Source organism: Corvus moneduloides, chromosome 2, assembly GCF_009650955.1.
Source record: "Corvus moneduloides isolate bCorMon1 chromosome 2, bCorMon1.pri, whole genome shotgun sequence".
NCBI classification, from domain to species: domain Eukaryota; kingdom Metazoa; phylum Chordata; class Aves; order Passeriformes; family Corvidae; genus Corvus; species Corvus moneduloides.
Window position 1 is genome coordinate 104,446,896 of NC_045477.1, and position 24,742 is coordinate 104,471,637.

The following is a 24,742-nucleotide window of genomic DNA, read 5'->3' on the forward strand; positions in this document are numbered from 1 at the left end:
GCTGGTTTCAATTACGACATTTACATCTGGAAGGAAAAAAAAATCCCCCAAACAGGCTTAATACCTGTGCACTTATACAGCCACAACACTGCAGAAGAAACTTCTGCAATGTTCTTCACCTGCAAGCTGTCACAGCTGCAGTTCTTGCCGTACAATAGTCTGCAAAACTAAATGTGCTTCAACTCCACCATGAAGTCAAGACAGCAGTCTGGATTGTTAATATTTTAGAGGTTACTCAAAATTACTTTTCAGTCTCATTTCTATTATTTTCACAAGTTCCTTTCCCATTACTTAAGCAATGCACACTTGAAGAATTCTGTCTGTCCTAGCCATCAACCCCCATATTTTCATCCAGTGTCTTCAGACGTAATTTAGTTGAGAATGGGAAGAGTACATTTGCCAAAATCAGAAATACTGAATATATTTAGTTACTTTTAATGGCATTCCTGTCATGAGAGACCCACAACATTCCTGCCCACCGAATTTTGCTATTATAGAACTCTTACAGCATTGAATGGGACAGACTTATGCTGAGACTAATCTGTGTGTCCAGTGGTTTGGAATGTCTTATGGATGAAAATAAAGCAGAACAGTTAGTTCACTGGTAAATATGAGCACACACAGATTTTTACTTAAAAAAAAAAATCTTCCAAAGTACAGTTCTCACACATCTCATTAAAAATCCCCCTCAACAGAAAAAATGCAAGTTAGCCATTTAAATATGCCAGACCCTCATTTTGCTTCCAGGACAGTTAATCAGAGCTCTGCAAGGGAGTATGTTCCAACATGTCTTCTATCCATACAGCAAAATCCCTGGGATAGGTATCAAGGTGCTTAAGGGTAACAGACACTGTGCTCACAATTGATGTCCAACCTGAACCTCCACTGAGAAAGCTTGAGGCCATTTTCTCTTGTCCTGTCACTGGCTGCCTGAGAGAAAAGCCAACTCCCACCTTGCTACAATGAAAGAGAGAATCTGACACTGCCTTCCCAATGAACTTAAACTCTGAAGTATCAAGCCAGTGAACTTACCAAAGCTGACCTCCCAAGGCACCTGTCAGCCGAAGCCTGTGCTGTGAACATTCACTACTTCTGATGGCCATGCTATAAAATAATTCAGTTAAACTAATGTTGTTCTGATAGCAAAGATTGGCTTCTCCAACATCCTTGCAGCTTGTCACAGCTTGGCCAACCAGCAGCGCAGGAGACACCTGGACAACTCCTGGCTTCTCCCCCAAAACCTGGTGAGGAACAAGTGAAACCTTCCCTCCCATGCCATGGAAAGCTCCTCCTGTAGTGATCAACAGAAAGCCTTTCTGGGCGACCCAGGGGATCGCAGGTTGAGTCAGGAGGAGGAGGTGACGAAGGGCTGACAGCTGACAGGTTGCTGACCACAGCAACCCGGTTTCACTGAGAAGCAAATTGCAAACTAAGGATGCTGCCCCCTGCCACCCAGGGGCCAGGCATGCAACTGGGAAGGCTGCAGATGTTATGCTACCATTGCTTTAAAATCAGCTTCCCCCCTCAAAAAAGCATATTAGTTGGAGATGGTAATGTTTAATTAGTTAGTTACACACAGACTATGACAGCAAAATAATCAGGCCATTGAAGCTTAAGTTGTAGATTTGGTTCATCATAACAAATAGATTACTCGGATACATTCCCATGATTTGCCATATTTTTTATACACATGTTGTGGCTTTCCATTACCATCTTTAAGATAGAAAAATAAGCAGAAGAATTAACACAACTTGAGACTTCACACAGATCTATTAATCTTGAGTTATTCTGGACCCAGCAAACGTATTTCAGCCAGTCAATGTAAATGCTTGCATCTTTAACCTGTACAGGACTACTCACATATGTTAGCATAAATGTGTGACCAATTTTGGCAGAATCAAGGCATCAAGGTATTTCTAGATATTTCTACCATCTTGTCCATGATATTTAGTTTACTTAGAGAGTCACTTGAGCATACAAAGCACTTAATGAAAGCATAATAGACTTAATTTTGCAAGTGAAAGTGAATTTTCTTTAAGGAAAATGGCATAAAAGGACAGCTGGGAATGGAGGATGAATGGGTTTTTTCCCCTTATTAAAAATCCCCCTTGTCTTTGTCCTACTGAAACCACTGGAAATGTTGTTGCTGATTTCCACAGACCCAGGAATGGGTTTTTTTATTTAAGCAGCTTATATACATAAGCAGAAAGGTGAATGAATAGCTGACAGCAAAGTAAAGCTCTACCAAAAATAATCTTTACAGTTGTAAAATATTATTGTGAAGAAAACAACCTGTCAATAAAGAAGTACCAGGTCACGGAGTAGTGAGAGACACCTCTGTCAGATGAGGCTTCACATTCAAAAAATCTGTGGACCTAAGCATACAGGGCTAACACACTTAGGTGTGACCTGCTGCTGAAACTGGAAATCCCCTGTGCATTCAGGCATTCCATTAAAAATTATTTATGAATGGTGGCATGAACTTAGCAGCAACCTTTCTCTCCCTAGGCCAATAGACAGGCTTGTGGTATAAAATGCAAAAGTCAAAGAATTACAATGCAAAAAAGGTAAAATAAGCAATCCATTTTATTCTCATGGCCTCATAACAAAGTTAGTATGGGCATTGTGGCCTCATATACAGAAATCCCAGATAAGTAGGGCATGCATGCTTTAAAGCCTGTCTAGAGCTGGGCCAGGTGCCCCTACCCCTGCAGCCCCAAGGCACCAGCTGTCCTGGCAGGATTCACCCAGCGCAGGCTGCAAACCCCACCTTCAGCATGTCCCTCTAGGTGCCACCACACAGATCCAGCCTGGACAGGTGCAGGAGGTCCTGCCCAGAAGTTATAATACTGAAGGGGTTCTGAAGAGCAAACCTCCATGGCATTTTTACTTCTCTTTACTCCTTTACACATTAAGGTAGCGGGGGAGAAAATAATTCCCACATGTATCTCCTAGTGCATAACCCTGTTGCTTCCACAGTGGCTCTAGAGCAATATTTTCTAAAAAGAGCAATTACACTGAAGGTGTTGGAATGAAGGTAAAGAAAACAGATTTTGCAATGAACATTTATTTTACTCCCAGCTAACAGGATTGGAATTTTTAAGTACCACAACCAAAACTTCCAATGTTCATTTTCATTAGGCAGTCATCTGTTCAGCTGTCTTTTACAGCCGAGTAAAATCATCATTGTGATGTATTTCATTTCCTAAGTTGAATAGAAATGGAACTACAGATTTCCTATTGAGAATACAATAATTTGAATAATGGGACCTTTTAAAGTTATAATATTAAAAGCAGTTACTTCTTTTTCACCCAATAAAATGTGGATTTTTTCACCTCCTCAAGCACACTTTCTTTGCTGCAGCCAGGATGAAGCTGCAAAGACAAAAAAATCCTTGGCTTCCAAAAAACTGAACCTTTTCAAATAAACGCTAAATAGGAAGCAAACAACTAAATCCTTCAGTAATAATGCTATTTTATAATGAGACCAGACTCAATGACCATTAGGACACATCCCTAAAATATGAAGGGGAATAAGATCAAAATTACGAATGTGCAGCTTCTTTTAAAATATAGATTAATATAATTTGTACATGTCTTTGCTGAATAAGTAAGTTCATATTTGTATATCATCTTGAAAATAGCAACTCTGAAACTACCAAGTATCACATTAAATGACAACTGACATAAAATGCTACCAATTCATAGTGACAACACTGACCCTCTGCAGGAGGCCAGCACACCCTGCTCCTGCATCACAGCCTCACCACTGTGACAGCTGGGACAATGACATCCCTCCCAAAAAAAGGTTTGACTATTTAAAAATGCTAAACACACACCAAATTAAGAAAGGACCCAGTATTTTTCAGTTTGCAGTCTGAAGATGTGTTGTGCTATGTGTTTTGACAACATACAGATCTGAAAAAAATGCCCCAAGTGTCCATCACCTTCAAATAGATTCAGAGAAAATCTGCTTAGATTTACACATCAGAGACTGTGCTGTGAGTCTCGGACTATGTCAGGACACTCTGCGCAGGAAATCTTATGTATCTTATACTTTTTGATGTACCCTATAAAATCATAAGTGGATAAGCAGCAAACTTATCCTTAATTAGTGTGACCACCTATTATCTCACTGTCCACTGGTGGGTTTTTGCCACTGATGCTGCAACTCCCACAAAGTTCTTTGACATCGTGAATTTTTTACTATCTTAAAATTCAAGCATCAAGATGAACTCTTGCTAAGAGTAACTTCTGATTACAAGACTTCATAATAATCCATTTTTAAAAACTGCTAAAATTCTTCATCACCTCTTTCAACATTAGCCAGCATGCCTGAAGTCACCATCCACATGTTGACACTCCATCCCAGTTGGCAGATGTTGACAACTTTTATACTCCAAGCAAACAGGGGGATATGGGAGCTCAGGTAAGAGGCAGCCTTTGCCCTTAAAAACTACATTTTGTAATCTCGTGCTGTCATGGTGCCTAGTTTGGCTTTGGATCTCAGATCACTGCATAAAGTAACCATTTTACAAGGACTTCCACATCCCAGTGCAACAATGGGACTGCTTTATTGATGCATCTAATTATTACTGACTATTTATAGTAAGTACATCTGAAATGGAAATGGAAATGGAAATGGCTGCCTTCTGATCCCAGTTCTCCAGAAGGCACTACTAAACAGTTAAGCAGGAAGCCTCATCACCATGAACAGGATGGAGAGTTTCTTAAAACAAAAAAATTTCTTCTTCTTCTTCTGCTACACAGGGCTCAGCATAACCAACTCGCTGAGCAATCGCTACCAGGAAACAACGCTACATTTTTTGAAAACATTCGTCCACATGGTATGGTATCTGCAGCCCAACACCGACGACATCCAAGTTAAATGAATAAATATTTGCATTGCAAAGTTGGATTTGTCTTGGAATACAATTGCTCCTCATGTGGTTTTGACACATGTGCGTTGTCAAATAAATCACAGCTCACTGGGTGTGCACATTAAAAATAATTTGTCTATCTTGTTAGAAGCCATCACATACTTCAGTTTAAGAGGTGTGAAACTGGAAGGGGAAGGTTTTACAGGCGTGGGACAACTACACATGGAACTCGTCGACGGAACGTCAAATATCCGACCCTCCAGCGCCGCAGATGCCAGCTCCCAGCACCAACAACCACGGCGGCCTCGACGGCCCCGCCGCACGGAGCGGACACGCGCGGGGTCTCGCCGAGCCGCGCACCCACCACCGGGTGGGCGCTGCTAGAGCCCCGCGAGGCCGCCCCGCCGGGACGGACGGGCGGGCGGGCAGCGGCGGCGCACGACGGGGGCGAGGGCAGCGCGGCGAGTGCCCGTCCCCCGGGGGCGGGCGTGCCTACCTCGGATTTCCACACGACGTAGGCGGCGGGGCGAGGCTCCGGCGGCGAGGGTTGCCCCTTCCTCTGCTGCAGCCAGCGCCGGGGCGAGGAGAAGATGCTGTTGGCGGGGCTGGCGGTGCCGCTCAGCGCCAGGGCGGAGGGGGTGCGCGCCAAGAAGGGTAGCTCGCAGCCGGGGCTCCGCTTCCCGCGGAGGCTCTCCTCGTCAAAGAGAGCGCTGCCCGGCGGCGACCGCTCCAGTGGAGTGCTGGGGGTGGAGAAGGAGGCGCCGTGGGGCGGCGGGGCGCCCCGAGGACCGCGGCGCTCCCCCGGGGGGCTGCCGGCGGCCCGCGCCCGCGCCGCCCGCCCCGCGCCCTCGCCGTCCTCCCGGCCGCCGCCGATGATGGCGGGGTCGAGGCTGCGCGTCTGGCGGAGCCTCCGCTTGGAGAGGCTCTTGGCGGCGGCGGGGGCGGCGGCGGCCGGGGAGGAGCAGGAGAAGACGCTGCTCAGGAGGCTCTGCGCCGACATCGCGGCGGGCGCTGCCCCGGGCACGGCGGGGCGGCCGGCGGTCCTGCCTGGGCTCTCGCTGCCTCTGGCTCCAGCCCCCGCCACGGCGGCGCGGAGCCGCTCTCGGGGCGTCCCCCGCGCCCGGGCTCAGTCCCCGGCAGCGCGGCCCGACGGCGGCACCGCGGGGCTCATGGCGGCGTGCGGCGCTGGGGCTGCTCCGGGGCTGCCGCCGGCGCGGTCACTTTGCTGGGAGGGAGAGGGAGGGGAAAAAAAAAAAAAGTTACGAGAGAAAAGGGGAGGGAAAACGGCAGCAGCGGAGCTTTTATCTGGGCTCGCCGCAGGCTGCCAGAGTCACTCCCCCCTCGGCCGCGACGCGCAGGGGAGTCGCGGGCCGCCCCACACACACACACCCCGTCGGGTCCAGCGGTGGCGAGGCTCGTCTGCTTCCTCACACGGGGCGGGGAGAGCCGCTCCCGGTGTCGCCTGCACCTCGGTGTCGCCGCGGGACGCCCCTGTCGGGGGCGCGGGGGTGCCAGCCCCGCCGGGCTGCGCGGGCAGCGGCGCTGCGGGTCCCGGGCGCTGCCGCACTGGGACGGTGCAGTTGCGCTTTGGGGAGGGATCGAGTAGCGGCTGTTTTCCGGAGCGATCGTTCCCGAGGTGCAGCCAAGCCTCGGTCTGGCCCTTCTGAGCCCTGCGCCGCGTCCCACTCCTGCCCCGGCTGCTGCCTATGGGACCCCCGTCTGCCCCGGCTGTGTCGGGCAGAGATGATGTCTTCAGGAAAAACTTCCAGCAATAAACAGGATGCTCACCGTGTGCAGCACACGGGACAGGGTCTTCAACGGAGCTCGACCTGTACCTGTGTTCCGGCCCACGTCTCTCTTTCTATCCTCTGCCAAAACACCTACTTTGAGGGCACATGGACGTGAGCCCCACAGGCAGCATGGGTCACCAAGACCTGTAACTCTTCTGCTGAGTACCTCACAGCCGCAGAAAAAGAAAGGAGTGGGACCAGTGGAGCTAAGCCTGCTGAGGACTAGTAACTAAACATGTCTGATCTTCCATTGAGATTTTCTCTGTTCCCACTCCAAGCATAGGCAAGGAAACATTTACCAGAGAAACAGAACAAACTTACGCAAAATTATAAAGAAATGCAGAAACAACACACAGAGAGGGACAATACCATGCAGCTCCATGAAGGCAGCCAGCTCCTTCCTCACCTGGAGTGAAGGAAGAAGCCCCTCAGCTGCAGAATCTGACTCCTGCCTCTTCTCCTAGGTGGGAATATTAAGAGTTCTCCCCTCACAGGGGGAGTTCAGCAGATGCTTGTCAGGTTCTTTCTGGATCCCAACACCATCATTTACTTAGTGTTTAAACTTTACTAAGTAACCTTTAGCTTCATGGGTGGGTTCGGTTCTGTTGCTATTGTGTCAGTGAACGCTACAGCCGTTACATTTTTCAAGTTGGAAAGCAAAACACAAAACCAAATCCTGTTTTTCTTCCTGACCTATACTTTTATATGGAGTAAGTGGAAGATGCCCAAGGACAACTCGGGTGCAAGTGGCGAACCTCCGCAGTCTCAGATGAACTCACAGTTAGACTACTGATTCCATGGGGCCTAAGCACCCTTCTTTTGACTTGAAAACCCACCGGCTCCATAAACCCTCCAGTCTCCCCAAAACTCTCACAGGCAGCTCTTAGAAAATTTCCCTAGAAAAAGCCTGGTTATTTTGAAAAAAGAAAAGTGCTTTAGCATGACACAAGGGTTATTTTCTCCTCATGCTGCATTTTTGCCTCAAGCCCTAGTGCAGGGTTGTGTTGTTCTCTCTGGGGTCCTGAAGCCAATGCAGGTAAATGCTCTATGGCAGCACTTTCTGGTTTCATCGATAGAGTAGACAGTTCTCTGTGGCTTTGTTTAAGGTTCATAAAGAGCAAGAGCACACAAGTCAATCCACTTTCAAAGGGAGGTGTTCTGATTCTAGGTAATGTTTCCGAATGAGATTTTTTTGGTTTTTGGTCTGCAAAGTAGCTTTCCCCTCTTATTTTAATAAACTGTCCTATTGCCTAATTCCAAGTTCCTCCACAGCTAAGGTTGCAGCTGTTTCTGTTTAAAGCTTCATTTCATTTTGCCTCTTCATTAATGCCTTCAATAAGTTGTCATGCTTGAGACTAAAAAGAAAGTCTGAAGCATAAAACAACAATCTGCGTTTGTTTCTGCAGTTCTGTGCCCATTCTAGCAATTTGGTTGAGAGGCACATCTGCAATACAATTATACATACGTGTGGCTCCAAGTATTCTCTTTTTTTGTCCTCTACAAACATATCACGCGAACATGAAGGAACAGGAAGACATGAGGAAAAATGCAGAGAGGGAAATTCAGAGCTGTAAGGAACTCATCACGTGAGGAGTAGAGAGGACAATCACATTTGCTTCCAAAATTCACCAGAAACAGTTCCCGCCACTCTCTGTGAGGTGCCCTGCCCACTTTGAAGAGCTGATACTCTTGGGCACAGCTGGTTGCCAGCAGGCAAACCTCCAAGTTTCCGATTCAGATCCTTATACACTGCACACACAGCCTGTGAAAGGAGACTGAAACGATCAGATAAGTGCATAGTTAGGAGCATACATCAGCTTACGAGTAGCTACTCTAAATGAATGGAGGCAAAGCATTCTTATTTCCACCTGCTTCAGCCCAGGTATTACTTACTGCCCAGCTGGTTTAGTTCATGAAAGCCCTCATGAAAAATTATAATTTTCATAAGACAGAGACCTGGAGGATCACAGCTGCAATTCAAAGAGTAAATGCAGCATATGTATAGATATGTTCCACGTAGACAACTTCACTAATGGTCTTAGCTGCTGTCTGCATCTTTCAGGGGAAACGGCAATAAAAGCACTTGTTAATTATTTTTGAGGTTTCTGTTCATCATCACTATGAACTGCATTATTGTTAGACCTGACAGCACCACCCTGAAATAGGCTTGAGCTCTAGTGGGCATGGACAAAAACACAGTCCTAATTCCCAAATTTTACTGATAACTTCCAGCCACAAGATACTGGCTGGGCAGCCATATCTGCAGAGGATTAGTGAGATAATATTAGTTGATCTGATGTTGGTCATCATCCCTTCTCTTCTGAAGCAAAGCACTGGAACAGACTGCCCAAGGAAGCAGTGGAGCTGCTATCCCTGGAGGTATTTAAAAAACTTGTAGAAGAGGCACAAAATGATTCCATGATTCTACTTATGCCTTCATTGCCTTGACGTTCACCAACAAAGTGTCCCAGCCCTTTGTGCCTCAAGGTGAAAAAAACTGTAAATAGGGGAAAAGGACCAAGTCATGGATCTTTGCTTGAGGAATCCCAGGCCATGCAAGTCTCAGGAGCCAGCGGGGATGAACCCGAGGGTGCTCAAAGAGCTGGGTGATGTCACTGGAAGGCCACTTTTTAAGTTTGAAAGGCCATCAAGATTTGGAGAGGTACCTAATGGCTTGGAAAAGGCTAAATGTTGCACCTATCTTCAAAAAGAGCAAGGACTACCCAAGCTGCTACAGGCTGGTGGCTTCACTTCGGGAAAATCACAAAAGCGAGTTCTCTTAGAAGCCATTTCTGGGCACACAGAGGAGAAAAATGTGACTGGAAAGACCCAGCATGGATTTACCAAGGGTAATCATCAGTACTGAAACAGGTTGTGGAATCCCTCTCATTGGTGGTTTCCAAGACCTGACTGAGAAAGGCACTAAGCAACCTAGTCTTAGTTTAGTTTCTGCCCTTCTGTGACCAGGAAGTTGCACTATAGACCTCTCAAGGTTCCTTCCAACTTGAATCCCTCTCTGGTTCTAAACATATACTAATTTTGAATCAAAGTCAAGAAAACTTTAACCCGCATAAATTTTTTAGAGACTTTGCATAAATGCCTATAATCTGACTTAATAACAAGCCCATTGAATGGGTTAGTTTTAGAGAAATGATGGTCTTACTGTTATTTTAACAATGTCTGGTTTTATAATGCCCCATTAAACTGAAATTGGAAGGAGATACTGCCAGCTGTTTTGGTTGAATTAAAAAAAAAAATTGTTTATCCAAATGTGTGTGTATTCATCTCAAGAATTAAAAAAAAGTCTGTTTTGTTCAGACTTCTGAACAAATCCCTGAAAACAAGGGTGATTTGGAAAATAGCTTTTTGTTACTCGAATTATTTCTTTAGAATTTATTAAGCATTAAAAAAATTCCCAAAGCCACACTTTTAGCTTACTCTTTTCTTACAGAAGAATTCCTTACTTTGTCATTCCTGGGATTTGATATTTTTGGACAAAAATACTTTTGTCTAAAATATATCTCTTCCAGTCTTTCTGTGAAAACAAAAGAGCTGTTATTTTTTTTACAGAAGTTTTGTCTGTATTGCAGTGGAATTGATCTATAGACATTTCAGCACAGCACGCAAGGCTGGTCCTCCAGAAGAGAGAGTGCTACAGAAGTGTTTGTGGAAGCAGCTGTGGAGTGGGTGCATAAGTCCACACAAGGAGCCAGCACCCAGATTTGGCTCCATGGGGTTCAACTTTCACCCAGCAGGTGATCTAGTCAGTGCTTAGCTAGGACAGCTGATGCTGTGCGACAGCACACACAAACAAAAAAAAAATTTAAAAAGAGAAAAGAAAAGAAAAAAAAAGAAAAAAAAGCCATTTTCTATAAACGGAAAATGAGGCTTATTTATACTGGAAGGGAGAAGTGATCTAATGCCATTACTCCTCAAAACGTTTGCTGCACTGAAGCAATAACAATGACAACGGGGACTGCTACTGTATGTCTACTACATATCCTTACAGCAGTTACATATACAGCATGCGTATGTATTTTATAGCATATAGAATATATAACTAAATATGGTGTACGTATTTATATGTGTGTGTCTACACGTATATACATATGTACGTTTAGATATACATATATATATAAATATAGCATGCATATGTATACACTAGTATTGGGGGTTATTTTTCCAGAGAGAGAGAGAGAGAGAGAGAGTATTATGCCTTCTGCGCGCCAATCCAAGCATTTCAGTGTCACACAGACGAATCCATGGAACGTCCCGGGGATCGCCGAACCTGGCCGGGCGGGGCGGGGATTCGGGCCCCGGGCCCCGCCCCCGCGCGGCCCCGCCCCCCGCCGCGCGCGCCGCCCGGAGCCGCCGTGTCGATGCCACGTGGGAGGCGGCGGAGCCGCCGCCGCCGCCGGGCCGGAGCCGCGGCCCCGCTGACGCTGGGGACGGCGCTCGCCGGGCGCCGCGAGGAGGGGAGGTCGCGGAGCCCCCGGGACCGCGCCGGGATCGCCGAGACCCGATGGGTGCTCGGCGCGGTGGCGCCCGGCTCGCGGCTCGGCCTCCCGGGCCTAGAAGCGCTGGCGGCGGCAGCGGGGCCTAGAGGCGGCTCCCCGCCCTGGGCGGCGCCCTCGCTGCTGCAGGTGCCGGCGGCGGCCCAGCCGGCCCCGCGGCGGGACGGCAGCGACCTGCCCGCCGGCGCGCCCGCCGCCCTGGCCGTGCTGCGCCTTCAGCCCGGCGCCGAGGGCTCGGCGCGGGCGGCTGCGGCCGCGGCCGGGGCCGCGCCGCGCCTGCGGACCGTCTACGTGAATCCGCGCTGGCTGGAGCGCCAGGCCGCGCTGGGGGCGGCGGCGGCCGCCAGCCCCTGCGCCGAGGCGGCGGGGGCGGCGGCGGCAGCGGCGAGCGGCGCGGCCGGGGCCCCGGCTCCGGCTCCGGCTCCGGCGGCGGCGGCGGCGGCGGCGGGGCAGGGCGAGGCCGAGGCGGCGGCCACCCCCTACGTGGGGCTGCGGCGGCCGCTGGGCTACAAGCTGGCCAAGGCCACCAAGGAGCGGATCTGGCGGGGGGAGTTCATTGACCTCTTTTCCTTGCTCCACACAGAGCTGGCCCCCGAGCACGGCCCGCGCCCGGGGGACACGCTGGACCAGTGGGTCTCGGCCTTCCTGGTGTACGCCAGCGTGCTGTGCGAGAAGCACCCGGCGCGCTGCGGAGCCATGTTCAAGTACCTGGACACCATCCGCAAGCTGCACGCCACCTACGGGGGCACCTCCTGGATGAACTACGATGAGGACTTCCGGCGGCGGGCGGCCAAGAACCCCTCACTGCCCTGGGGCGACGTCGACTTGGACCTGTGGATGAAGTGGATGGCGCCCCTTAAGTCGCTTGTCCCCAGGCGCCCGCGTGCTGAGAGCGAGACCCAGGCCTCGCCGGCCCAGCCGCCACCGCCGGGCCAGAGCCCCAAGCAGGAGGAGAAAAGCCAGGTGTGATGGGCCGATGGCCGCGTGTTTCTCTGCTCCGCTGGCTGGGCATGGTGCTCCCTCGGACGGGAAGAGGAGAAAGGGGCAGTTGGGGTGCCCTTGCCTTGGTCGGCAGCTCTCGTCTCATGGCACTGACCCTTTGCTCGTGCTGACCATAGGGACATGGTATCGTGGGTGCCCAGCTGGCCACCGTGAGAGGTGTACGCGTGGATGGATGCTCTGAGCAAATGTTTGAGCATTTATTTCTCCAGCCACCAGAAAATAGAAACCCCACTAATTCTCTCTTCTGGTATATTTTTGTATTTTCCTGAAGACATTAGAAGAAAGATGTTCTGTGGTTTTGTTCTTTTCCTCTGAGTTGTCTTTAAAAAAATCAACTTTCTCAGCAGTACAGTTATTTGTATGTAAGACAAAGAGTACAGACTTTCCTGTTACTATGGGAGCATGTGGGCAGTTGCAGGCAGTGTGGGATGGCGAAAAATAGATATGAATAAAGATAAACTTCAATGGCCACAGTGTGCAAATTCACCATGACTTGAAAATGAAACCTGGTTTGGGGCTCAGTAGATTTAATCCACAAATTAGAGCCTGTTTTGTGGGAAAAGATGATGAGTGTGATTAGGAGAAATAGGGAGGATTTAGTGTACTTGTTTTGCTTTCAGTATAGGCATCACTATATGAATTGGTATAACCTGTGGTGGATGCAGGCACATCTACCCTCTCTCCTGCCTGAGGCATGACGCTGAGCTCCACAGCTACAAAGGGCTGCCTGCCTATATTAGGGGTTGTGCTGCTTCTCTTACACTGGTGATTGCAGTCTTCCAAATCCCCAGCACAGAAAATGCTGAATGTTGAGTTTCATGCCAGCTGAATGGTGACAGATTCTGTTATATTGGCTATGTTTGTTTCTAACCAATTTTTTTTTTTTTTTTTTTACAACTGTAGAAAGAACTTTTGCCTTCCAGAAGAATTTTTGCTAATTTTTCAGATGCTGTGCTTCCCTGGGATTGCCAGCACATAGTGGCTAAGTTGTTTGACTCATGTTAGCCTGGTCCTTTTACAAGGCATCTGAACATATTTGGTGTGTCACACTGAGTCTTGTCTTTGGTACCTATCAAAAGTAACTTCCCTAGGCCAACCTGTGACAAAGAAAGGGAGCAAACACCACACAGTAATATAGATAAACCCAGACCTGTTGGCCTTGTGCTTTCTGTGGTCTATGCTCTGTGTTCTGCAACTTTTTCTGATGTGTCTGTTTACATTTGTCCATTCTCAAGATGAATAGCTCGGTTCTTGTTTTCCTGCAGATCTTATGTGAGCACCAATGGGATATAGCTTTCTTCTCATCTGAGACTGTACCTTCAGCTTGTCATGTTAACCACTCTTGTAACTTCTTCCACAGCAGCTGGTCTGTCAGTGCAGAGCTTTGCTCTGTTGTGTGCTGAGGCACCAGGGGTCTCGATCCAGTTTGATTTCATTGAAATTTCAGTGGTTTTTATCAGTGTCATTGATGTATTTTTTTTTCCCAGAAAGTGTGTAAAAAAAAAATAAACATCTTTATTTTAACAAAGTTACAAAATATCAGAAGTTTAATGTTTGTGAAATGAGTGGTACTTCAGCAGCACAATGAAAAAGTAAAACCTGTGCAGTTAATCACTGTGGTTTTGGCCACCTTTCTGTTATTAGAGCAGTTTTTAATGGGTAGCATATAGTCTCTTATAACTGTTTAAAAATGTCCTTAAGTGAAATGATAGTTTGAGCAGCTGTCAAATGTTGATGAGGCCTAGGATAAAGCATGAGTGTATCATTGGCAAGGTTGTAGCAAGGAAATGTTTTCTTGGAGGTGACCTGTGCATTTCCCCCATATCTCCCCAGCTCCTTGCAAGCTCTATTTATGTTGTGTAAAACTACTTTAGCAAAATAAGATGTGACATCACACTCGGGCAAAAGAATTGTAGAATTAAAATGGGAGAGAATAGCCTTTTATGGGCTTAAGACTTTGGACAGAACCTAAGCTTTTCCACATTCATGGTGCCAAGAGGAAGAGGAGGTGTTTTACAAAAACCTTTTTTCCCAGATTGTTGGTTTGAACTGATTTTTGTTTTCATAATTTCAAGGCAATAGCATTAGGCAGCCTGACTGGATTTCATTTCCCGTTTTAGTCCAAGACTCCTTGAATTTCAGCATCTAGTTTAGTGCCTCTATCTCTTGATACTGCGTTTCCACAGATGGTTAAACAGTAAAAATGAAGTCAAGGTATACAAAGTGGCACTGGTGAGAAGCTGTAACTTTGCTTTACGTGGAAAGAACGAAGTGAGAAATTCTAGTTTTAGTTTGAGTGCAATAATTTGTGTGTGTGTAGGATAGCTGAGATTCATTCCTGCAAATTTATGTCTGTATGTATAACTTCAGACAATTCTCTTTTTTTCCCCAGACTCCATGAAAACAGAAGACCAGTTGGGATGGGAGTCAGACTAAGTGGGTGAGTTTATTTATAAAACTGAATAACTTTGGATCTTAAATATTTGCAGATTTGTTAAATACAGAATTTCTTATTGGTGCCAACAGCCTGACTCCGTTGGTGTTTAAGTGGAGCTCTGGTATTCTAGTGCATTCTTTTACCTCTGCTTCTGTTGCGTTGCAAGCTGTGCTAGAGAAGACGTAGGAAATTCATTTTACCCAATCAGCAATTGTAACAATGGACTACAAACCCGCAGAGCAAGCCGGTTTGCTGGAAAACAGGAATTCCTGCAGCGCAGCACTTGTCACAGACTATCCAAAGAGGGCAAAGATTCAGGAAGGTGAATAAATTGAACATTGGTTGAATGAGGTCAGGAACACTGTCCCGGAGGAGAGCCCTGCCCTAAAATACTACTTTGAAAGTAAAAGCCAATTTAATGCGCAGATTAAACCTTCTCATTTGACCAAACTTGTGTGCAGTCCTGGATCTTTGCAGATCACAACCGGACACTTCAAAACCCTGTGTATTATATTTGTTTAAAAAAAAAAATAAATCATAACTTGTCTTGTTACAGCTGTTACTTTTGCCATTTCATTGAGAGTATCTGCAACATAAATGTGTATTTGACTCAAAAAAGGATCATACACTCGGTATAATAACTCAGGTTGTCAACAGAATTATTCTGTGAGGCTCAGTATCCTCTCTCAATTGTTCTGCATTAACCATTGCTGTCATTGCCAGGGAGCCCAATTGTGCATTACAAAATTCTTCATCAATTATAATAATTGACCTAAGTTATGATTCTGTTTTTATCCTAGTAGAATACTTAAAATCCTGACCATCAGACTAGACCTTTGTAGTCTGGTGTTCATGAAAATCTTTTTCACTGATTCACAGTTTTCATTCTGCATCTCAGTATTTTGTTTTCTCCTTTTTCCTTGCATACTAGGGGGTATGGTCAGGGTAATACTATGATCCAGTAATGCGCACGATGGAAAGGGTTTGCCTTTAGTTGTTTCAGGAAAAAGCTGCCATTATCTTCTCTCCCTTTCTTGATAGTTCCAATAATATGCATAACATAAAGTGTTTGTAAATTGATATCAAACTGTTTGTGACTTCACCTAAATAAATTTTTATATTTAAATGTTAATCTTATCGGGTTTTTTCCTCCCTTGTTCTTGTATTGCCACTTCCTTTTTGTAATCACTTTTTTTCATCACTTGACCTTTTACACAACTTCTGGTTTTCAGTTATTAAAGCACAACTGAATTTTAACTAGCAAGTGAAAATAAATCAGCCTTTGGAATTTTCTTCCAATATTTTGCATAAAGACTTCATAATGTAGCTGTAGTTGTCATAGCTTATTCATCTGCCAGTTGTTCAGACAGTGATAGCAAGTATCAGGCCTTGAAAATGAAATAGCTTCTGTACTAAAATGTCAGTATCTTAATGGCCTCCAAACTGAAACTGATCTAGTAAATGCTGAGATTCCTGCATTTGATACAGTAGAATATAGAGCACTTTTACAGATGTTACAAAGGTACTTTTTGTTTTCAAGAAGGGTCTTAAGCTCAGTCATCAGATCACTCGTGCTATTTTTCCCTTGCCCTCTTGTTTTAAGAAATCAGAACTTGGTTACTCGCTGGTCTGTGCTGTGTTTGTTACCATCATTGCTATATGAACTACATGGCTGCTGCATTGCTGCAGGTATCTCCTGAGCAAGTGCTGTAATAGTGGCAGGAATTAGGGAGAGTTGTGGGAAGAGGTGGATGTGGAGTGAGGAAAGGTGAGCAGATACTGGTCTCAACTGTCTCCCTGATGAATTGTACAAGCGTGGGTCTTAACCTACTGACTCAGAGCAGCAAAGCAGCAACAGTTTTGGTTTTTGTGTCCTCTTCGGGAGCAGCATAGCCAGCTGGAGTCTGAAACACTTCCTAATGTTCTTTGCTGAGACCTTCTGCCAAGAATGTTTTGGGTTTGTTTGTTACTCTCTCCAGCTTTCTTACAGTCTGTTGCCCTTCCTGGTGCTCTGTCACCTCCCAGTCTCCTGGTTGCTACTGGTGCTGGGTTGGACCACCCTGTCTTCCATGTCTGCTGTAGACAATTGCCAGAGCTCTACCTTGCTCTCCAGTGTCAGTGGCTGCTTTAAAGTTGCTGCCTGCTTTCATAATGAAATGTATGTTTCGTGTTATTGGCAGTGATGTTTTTGCAACGTGTGGGACCTCCTCCCCTCTTTGCTGTTTTTTTTCCTCACTCTCTTTGAGCCACCCTGTAGTTTCACTGTGGTACTTGTGCATCCTTGCTTTGGGGTTTATTGTTGGGTGTGTGCTTTGCCTCTCATTGCTGTGCTGTAAGCTTCTGCAGGAAAGTTCCTTCTACACTAGTTTCTCATTGAAAGTGTTGGACTTCAAGGGGTTTCTTCAAATTTCAGCAGTTAAGTTACTGAAAGGTTTGCTTCTATCCTTGACACTGGGAATAACCCTTTAACTAAGTGCTGTGTTGGGATAGAGCACACACTTGGAGAGAGGCTTGGGATTCGACCATGATTCTGTTACTCTTTGAGTAATTGTGATCTGCAGTGGAAACCAGTGATACACAGGAGTTATTTTTCTATAAATACTGTTTCTCTAAGTCCTATTTCATAGCATGGGGGAATGTCTTTGGTGTTGCTGCAATTTCTTATGCTTTGCTTGAAAAACTTTGAGCATTTTTACAAAAGTGCTGCAGAGCTTTTCACTAAGACTGATGGAATTTCCAGTTGGGGATATTTGTGAAATGTGTGTGAATTGATTTGTTTGGGAGGACCAGCAGCTTATGAAAAGACAGTTTTCTCTCAGTTAAATAGAATTAAGGGGCATACTTTTGAGGAGTAATTTCAAATAAGTTTCTTTTTAGGGATTTCTAGCAGGATAGCTTTTTTTTCCACAGATGTGCTTTTTCATGTGCTGGATTGATATGCATTGTTTTTGCAAAGAACAAATCAAAACTAGTGCAGTGTGATTCTGACAGCATAAAATGAGTTGTAACGTACGGATAAGACTAAAATACTTAAGTCTTTAAGCAAGCTGGTGTGCTTGGGGAGCTCAGAGTTGAGCTGTAGCAGAAGAAGAGTCAAATAAATGGGATTTCTAACTTCCACCTGTGGGCAGCAGTTCAGTTTGAGGTATTTGAAGCAGCTGAAAAGACAAGGCTGTTACTACTCTTCTGGTCTTATTAGTATAATGATATGTCTTTAAAGATAAGGTGACAGCAGAATGTTTTGCATGTGGGGTATCCTGTTGCATCTGCAGTTGAACAAAACTACTTCCAGTCTCTGACGAGATCTTCTCAGTTGCTCAGTGTGATTTCCAATTTAAGCTTCAAACATTGCTTTCCCATCTTCCACTGTCTCCATCTTACCAACTTGGTTATCTTCTTCATAAAAACCTGGTGAGCACAGCAAACGTTCTGAGGGCAGTGTCTGATCAGCCTGTCTGTATGTACAGAGCCTTTCACCCCCTGTGGGTAGTTCTACTAAGTTGCGTGGTCTAGCATGAAGGAGGTCAGAGCGTGTCTTCAAGTGTGGCTGGATGGAGAGCACACTGGAGGCTCCCCAGCTGCCTGCAAGGCTTGTGTGTTTTTGAGAAGCCAGTGGCACTGACAGCATGTTTTTCTGTCCACTCCTCTGGTAAAATCAAACCCAAAAGCCCCAGAGACAGTTGTAACCATTGAGGGGAAGGGATGTGACTCAGTTCTAACAGCCTTAGTGTTGGTGGAAATGTTGCTTAGTGAGTTACCAAACTTCTTTTTAGGTTATATGCTTAACAGGCACTGCAACAATTGATAGTGTCTGTGGAAGTGCTTTTGGTAGCTCTTCCTACAAAGAGATTGTCTCTGAAAACCTGGCTGGAGAAATTATAAAGATCTTATTTTCCCATCTTGTTTTAGTACCCAGGTTTGGTTTTTACCCTGTCATGAAGTTTAGCATGCCTCAGCCCAACCCAATAAAGGACAGAAGTTTTTATCCATAAAATCTTCTGGGTCCAGCATTTTTTTTTTTTTCTTCACCTGGGAATTCTCATCAAAACCACTTGGCATTGTTGCAGTTTAGGAGTTTCTGGGCAATCAGTTAAAGAGCAGTGGAGATTTAAATACATATATATATACATATAAATACAGGAACATGTTTACGATATCTTACTATTTGTAAACTTGAAATAATTCAATAAGTACTTTCACCTTTTTTGGTGATTGTTGCTCTTTATTTACTTTAAAAAATATTTTCTTTTTTGCAATGTCTCAGTGCAGTGTTGCTGTGTCAGTATTTCCGAGGCAGCAGGGGAATGTTTACATAAAAAAACCAAAGTGTTTTCTTTAAATTGTTTAATTGCAAACATTTGTATCCATAAAATCCTTTCCACAAAACTTAGGTAGCTCTTTTGCTTTTTTTCTTTTTCTTTTTTTTTTTTTTATTCTATTTAAAACCCAACCCGGATCACTTTCAGTTTCCAGATTTTTTTTATTTTCTGAACTGTGTAATATGAGCATTTTATCTGAACCTACATAAGCAGGTGTAGAAGATGCCACTTGCCACTTCAAATGGCAGTTCTAATGATCCAAAGTCAGGAGTGGTTATTTAAAAGCAGCTACATTGCTTACACTGGCTGCAGATATTATAAGCACCGTCTGCATTGCTCATACTCAGAGTGTCCATAAATGCCCGCTGTTACCCCCAAATATGAGGTTACATGAAGGTAGTGGGCAGTAAAGTGTGCTGATGTTGGTTGGTGGGGCTGCTTAGGTGATAACCTATGAGACAATATGGTGGTAGAAGACCTGGATTGTGTGTCCCCTGTGGATGTTCCTGGCATAAACAGGGACAAGGCATGTCCTTGAAATGTGCAACATGGGCCAAGAGTTAAAACCTCCTCTGCCTAAACTGGGGGCTGCTGGTTCCCCACTGGTTCACAGCATCAGAACTGCTGGGCTTGGAGATACACAGTACCTTTTTGCTTCTCTTGATCTCTCACAGTCCTTGAATGAGCAGTTTCTGCAGAGCATGGAAACAAAGAAACTTCTTTTTTGTGTTACTTTTTGTTTTTCCTGTTCTGCAGCTTCAGTCTTGACACCTTGTTCTCTGAAGCTCCTGCGAGAAGTGGTGGAACTGAGAAACAGGTGAAGATGGCTGAGATGTTTATGTAGAGTGTAAGAGAAGTGCAGTGCTACTCAGCTTTCCTAAGTCTGGGAATTGTTTGTTATAGCCTGGTTAATATCTCCAAGTGGTGGAGGACCAGAAAAGGTAAACCTACTTATTGCTGTAGCTTGTGTTGCCCAGGAGTGTATCACAGCATGCCCTGTATTTTCAATGGCATGGGCATGGGAAGATTTGGCTGTGGCAGGAGGTGAAAATTACTTGACAGACGTGTCCTGGTAAGATGGCTTACTCTGTGGCTTAACCTGGCAAGCCACAAGAAAGTAAAATATGTCTTAATTCTCTTTCAAAATGCGAAGTGAGTTTCTTGAGATGGTGTTGTTGCCTTGAGCATGTGTGCCTTTTTGGTGTAGAGTGTTTTAAAACTAGTGATGCAAGTAATGGGTCTGGTCAAGCAAGAACCTGAAAGCTTTAAAACGTTAGCTCTAGCTAGCTTCATATGTGACTTTGCTCTGCTCAATACTAGTGGCAATTAAATTAACTGATGTATTCATGTTTTAATGCCTGTGAAGTTGAACCACAGGTTTACACTGGCATTATTGATCATTATTATTTTATGCACAACAATCACAGGACCTAATCTTCTGATCTGTCATCTTCTCTCCTCCCCCTCCTCCTTCCCCCTTCTACCCTGTCCCAATCTGTGGGAGAGATGCCACTGTGAAAAGGAGAGCAATGTCAGGCATCATGGTGAAGGCTGGACTTACTTAGGGAGCTTCAGAGAGTGCCATTTACCTGATGTTCTCCTCTCTGTTGCTGCACCCCTTGAAAACAGGCAGGACTAGAGGCAAAGAGTCAGCAGCACCCAGGTGGGTCAGTGAGGAGGAGCGAGCCCTTTGAGGTAGGAAAGGATAGGAGAGTTGTCCATATTTCATGACTTTCACCTATGGTCCATTGTAAGGATTTGGAAAAGTAGGAAATGCATCCACCCCACACACTAGTACTTACACAGAGCTCCAGAAAAGGGATGAAGTTTGGGGCTGGCTTTAGATTCCCTGCTTTCCCTCCTTGCCTGTTTGCCATGCTTGCTGCAGAGGCTTTGGCAGGAGGAAGGGGTCAATTCAGCACCCCTGCTGCCTGTGACACCTGGGCTTGTGGAGTTCCAAGTGGTGCTGGAACAGTTGGTGCTGCTGGGAGAGGTGGGTGAGTGGTGGCTGAGGGCTGGTGGGAACAGTACAGAAAATCAACATCGTGCTGTGCCAGGGCTGCACAATGACTGCCTGAGCTCATCTTGCTCCGGGAGGTGATGGTGGAAGCAGAAATTTAGTTGATGTCTAGACAAGATGAGTTTGGCAAATTTGAATTTGTAGAAATTGTAACTACAGACCCACAGGAGGCTGGAGAAAACATAGTCAACAGTAAACTAGGGGAAATACTCTATTTGGAGGCCTCTTTCAAGCAGTGAGGAAATAGCAAGTCTGTAAGACTTTGTCATGTGTCATGCTAAGGACTGTCAATACTGAGTCATAAATTACAGAGATGCATTGTACAGATCAAGTTGTTGAGGGTGGCATATGAACATTTATTCCCTGTGTTATTTCCATTGCAGCTTCTACTCCAGTCTTTGTCCTGGAAAAACTCTTTTCCCTTTTTTTTTTCTTTGACTAGGAGTTCCCAGGGGCAGTCAGTGGCAATGCCCTGAGTAGAAGCTCTTTAGAGCTGTCCCAGATACACTCATGGTTTACCTTCCACGTGTGCTCCTTTGCTTTTATGTATGCTGGATTTTACCTCCTGTTGTTCTGTGTAGTTCAACAGTTTGACAGGGCCCTTGACAATTTCTCAGTGTTTCCTTTAAAGATGATGATTCAGCCCACAAATTTCCAAATATCCCAGTGTTCCTTCTAATGTCTTCTGAGTGAAGGTGCTTCCAACATCTCTAAATACTTCTGCTAGGCAGTGGGTAAGAGAAGCTCAGCTTCTGTGTCTTCGAGTTTATTTTGTTCCTGTCATGTCTCTTGTCCTCTGAGACACTGTGCTGTTCTTTACAGTGCAAGCTTTTACTTCTCATGTTTCTAAAACAAAGCTTAGCCACCTGACCTAGGATGCAACATTATGGCAAAAAATATCATTCAACCCATATTGTTCAAAGTGAAGCTGCTCCTACTGCAACTATATAAAAATTACTCCCGTTTTTCTCAATAGATGAGCCTCTTTTTTTCAGCATCACACTCATGTACATTTATTTCCAATTTTCCAGTTGAGTGTTTTCGTTCTTAAAGATGTTATTTTAACAGGTTGTGGCATCAGAAAAGTTGTTTGTTTCTTCCAGAAAACAGCAATTCCTATAAAACAGAAAAGGTCCTGAAAACCCATCTCAATTATTCTGTTTTGTTCCTTTTTACTCCATGAAAGGAAAATTGATTGATCTAGGAATTTGCACAGAAATTTCTCTCACTTTACTGCAAAGCCCTAGAAGTACATGATAATCTTTTCATGCACTTTTTACTGCATAAAGTTGTGTGTGCTAACGAAATATGATTCTTGGCTTTTACATTAATGAAGATGGCCTGCAATACAAGTGGGATGTTTCAAAACCTTTTAAAATCAGTTTAAAATAATTTCTTTTTTTTTTTCCTTAGAGGATAACCAAATTATATGAACCAATTTCTGAGATTATATTTGTAGCACTATCTTTAGTTTCTGTTTTGGTGGTCTGGCTTGGAGCCAGACTTTTTTTTGTTAACTTGGACTTTTTCTGACACAATGCAAAAATGGCTCTGTTTTATTATTCCAAACATCTTGCAAAAGCTACTTTCAGAGTAGACTTTCCTAAGTTAACCAACACTTGTGCAGTTATTTTCTACTTCTTAGAAAACCACAGCTGAAAAGAGCAGTTAAAAACTTAACTGCTGCTTTAAACTTGGAATTTAATCTGTATTTAACACAAGTAAGCTCTCATTTCAAGATTGTTTGATGCAGCCATTTCCCCTGTCAATGTTAATCATACTTTTGGGTGTGTGCAGCCTGTAGGATCTCACACTTAGGGATTTAGAAATCATGGGCTCTCACACAAGTGATTCCAGATGGGTGGATTTTTTCTTTGGACACTCCTGGGTCTTCCCAAGACATAACTTGTACCAGCCAGTCCACACTTGCAACATGATGCCTCTTGAGAGGCATTTGGTGTAGCTGGGCTTTATTGTGCTTGGTAAAGCTGCACTGAATTTCTCTCATCCAGACTTGCAAACAGATTAATACTAGGCCTTACCAATACCAATATAAAAAGAAACACATGACAAATCCTTGGAGGTGACTCGCTGCATACTCCCTCACTTTTACTGTCACTACGGGAGCAGGGAGGTGCTCTGTGCAGAGATAGCTGAGCTGATCCTGGCGTCAGGTACCACAGAGCTGTGGCAGCATCCTGGGGATGTGGGTCCTGGCAAGTCCGAGTCCCCACAAGCATCCCCAGCAAGACAGGAACACAAAGGAGGGGAACTGCTGCTCATCTGTGCCTTTTGGGCAGGGCAGATGTCCACCTCTGTAGCATGAGGTACAGAGCTAGGATTTACTCACAAAGCAGTCTAGGCATAGGAGAGCACTGGATCCAAGTCACACCAGTCCCAACCAGGGCAATGACTAAACCTACATGTGACTGAGCTGTGAGCTACTGTACAGGACACCAAAGCATTGTGCCTGCCTACCTTTATTCCCCCTCCTCCCAAAATATAAAGCAAAGTTTATATAAATGTAAAACACTCGTGTAAATACCAACTGGATTTCATACTCAAGTTTTAAATAAATGTCCATGGTCTAAGCATTAATAAACAAACAAATAAATAAATAAATGGCTGTATGTGTCTGTTTTATTCAAAGCCACATTTGCAATTCAGAAATGTTTGTTGGAGCCATCAGACTTTTCCCAGCTCTAAAGCAGAGAGAGAATCTACTGTTGGGAAGTCAGCTGCCTCAGGTGATGCACTACTCATGGGTGTGTTGCGTCTATTAACTGCAACAGCAGTCCCTGTCTGAAATTCGGGGTGGTGTGGGGCTCAGCTGCCATCTCACAAGAGCATCACAAGGCTTGTCATGTAAAATCAAGGCACCTCTAGCTGGACCAACTTGGGCAAGCAGCAGCATGAGGACAGAAAACTTGATTTGGTTGCTCTCTTGGTGTTCATCATTCCTGTATCCCAGGAAAAGTTCCCACCATCAAAAAAAAAGTTTGTCTTGTTTTAAAACAGGATGAAACTTCACATGCACAGGGTTGGTATCCACAAAGTTTCAATGTAAACTTATTTCCTGGGCAATAATAGTTCTCACTATCCTTCTGAGGTATTGATAGTCTTTTCAATTTCATTCTCCCAGCAGACTACAGAGCAAGTAACAAATGAGTACTTTGATTTTTACCATCTTTTAGTAGTTGGCCTGTTTTCATAATGCAGAAATTATTACACAGATTGTTGTTTTGGCTGGAGGAATAAGTTCTAATACACTGCAGATCTTTAACAGGGAGAATTTGTTCTGGAGACAACCATGTGTCCTGGGAAAGAGATGAGAAAAGATTAACAAAATAAATGAACATTTGGAATGGAAATGGTGAGTTAGTAGCTGCCCAAAGTGGAAAGCAGAGTTCAAGTGTATTTCTTCTCGTGTATGTGCAGTAGTTTGGTGTCTTGGATCGAAAGAAAGAACACACAGAATCTGCCCATTCTTTCCAGTAACTGCCTGCATGTTCACATCCAGCTAACATTTGCATTTTCAGCTTAAGCAGGAATACTGTAACAAGTCCTAGCCAACCAACAGACAATATATTGCAATGGGTAATTTGATGTATTGTTAATCTTTTTTGATCCTATTACATTTAGATACTCGTTTGTTTTCAGCTTGAAAATTTAAGAATGTGTGAGCTCTGCTTTTGATTAGCTCTATGGACCCATCCCACTGTGCATCGTTAATTGGTAAGATTTTAATATCACAAAAACTACAGAGTTACAGCATTAGCA

General features: G+C 44.9%; 2 protein-coding genes across 2 annotated transcripts in view; one reads left to right on the top strand and one right to left on the bottom strand.

The window, feature by feature from the left end:
- Positions 1–5,938, bottom strand: part of ARHGAP6 (Rho GTPase activating protein 6) — a 316,497-nt gene extending 310,559 nt beyond the window's left edge. Inside the window, exon 1 of the mRNA XM_032100634.1 lies at positions 5,377–5,938. Coding sequence (XP_031956525.1) covers positions 5,377–5,880 — 504 coding nt within the window. The 5' untranslated portion in view covers positions 5,881–5,938. The remainder of the gene's footprint in view (positions 1–5,376) is intronic.
- Positions 5,939–11,049: 5,111 nt separating this feature from the next.
- Positions 11,050–15,755, top strand: LOC116439871 (dynein assembly factor 3, axonemal homolog). Its single transcript, XM_032099911.1, has 3 exons — positions 11,050–12,147; positions 14,579–14,626; positions 14,713–15,755. Exons 1-2 carry the CDS (start codon positions 11,050–11,052, stop codon positions 14,585–14,587), a joined length of 1,107 nt encoding a protein of 368 aa, XP_031955802.1. The 3' UTR covers positions 14,588–14,626; positions 14,713–15,755.
- The last annotated feature ends 8,987 nt before the right edge of the window (positions 15,756–24,742 follow it).

Coding starts and splice junctions, on each gene's coding strand:
- LOC116439871 (XM_032099911.1), top strand. CDS start 11,050: ATGCCACGTGGGAGGCGGCGGAGCCGCCGCCGCCGCCGGGCCGGAGCC.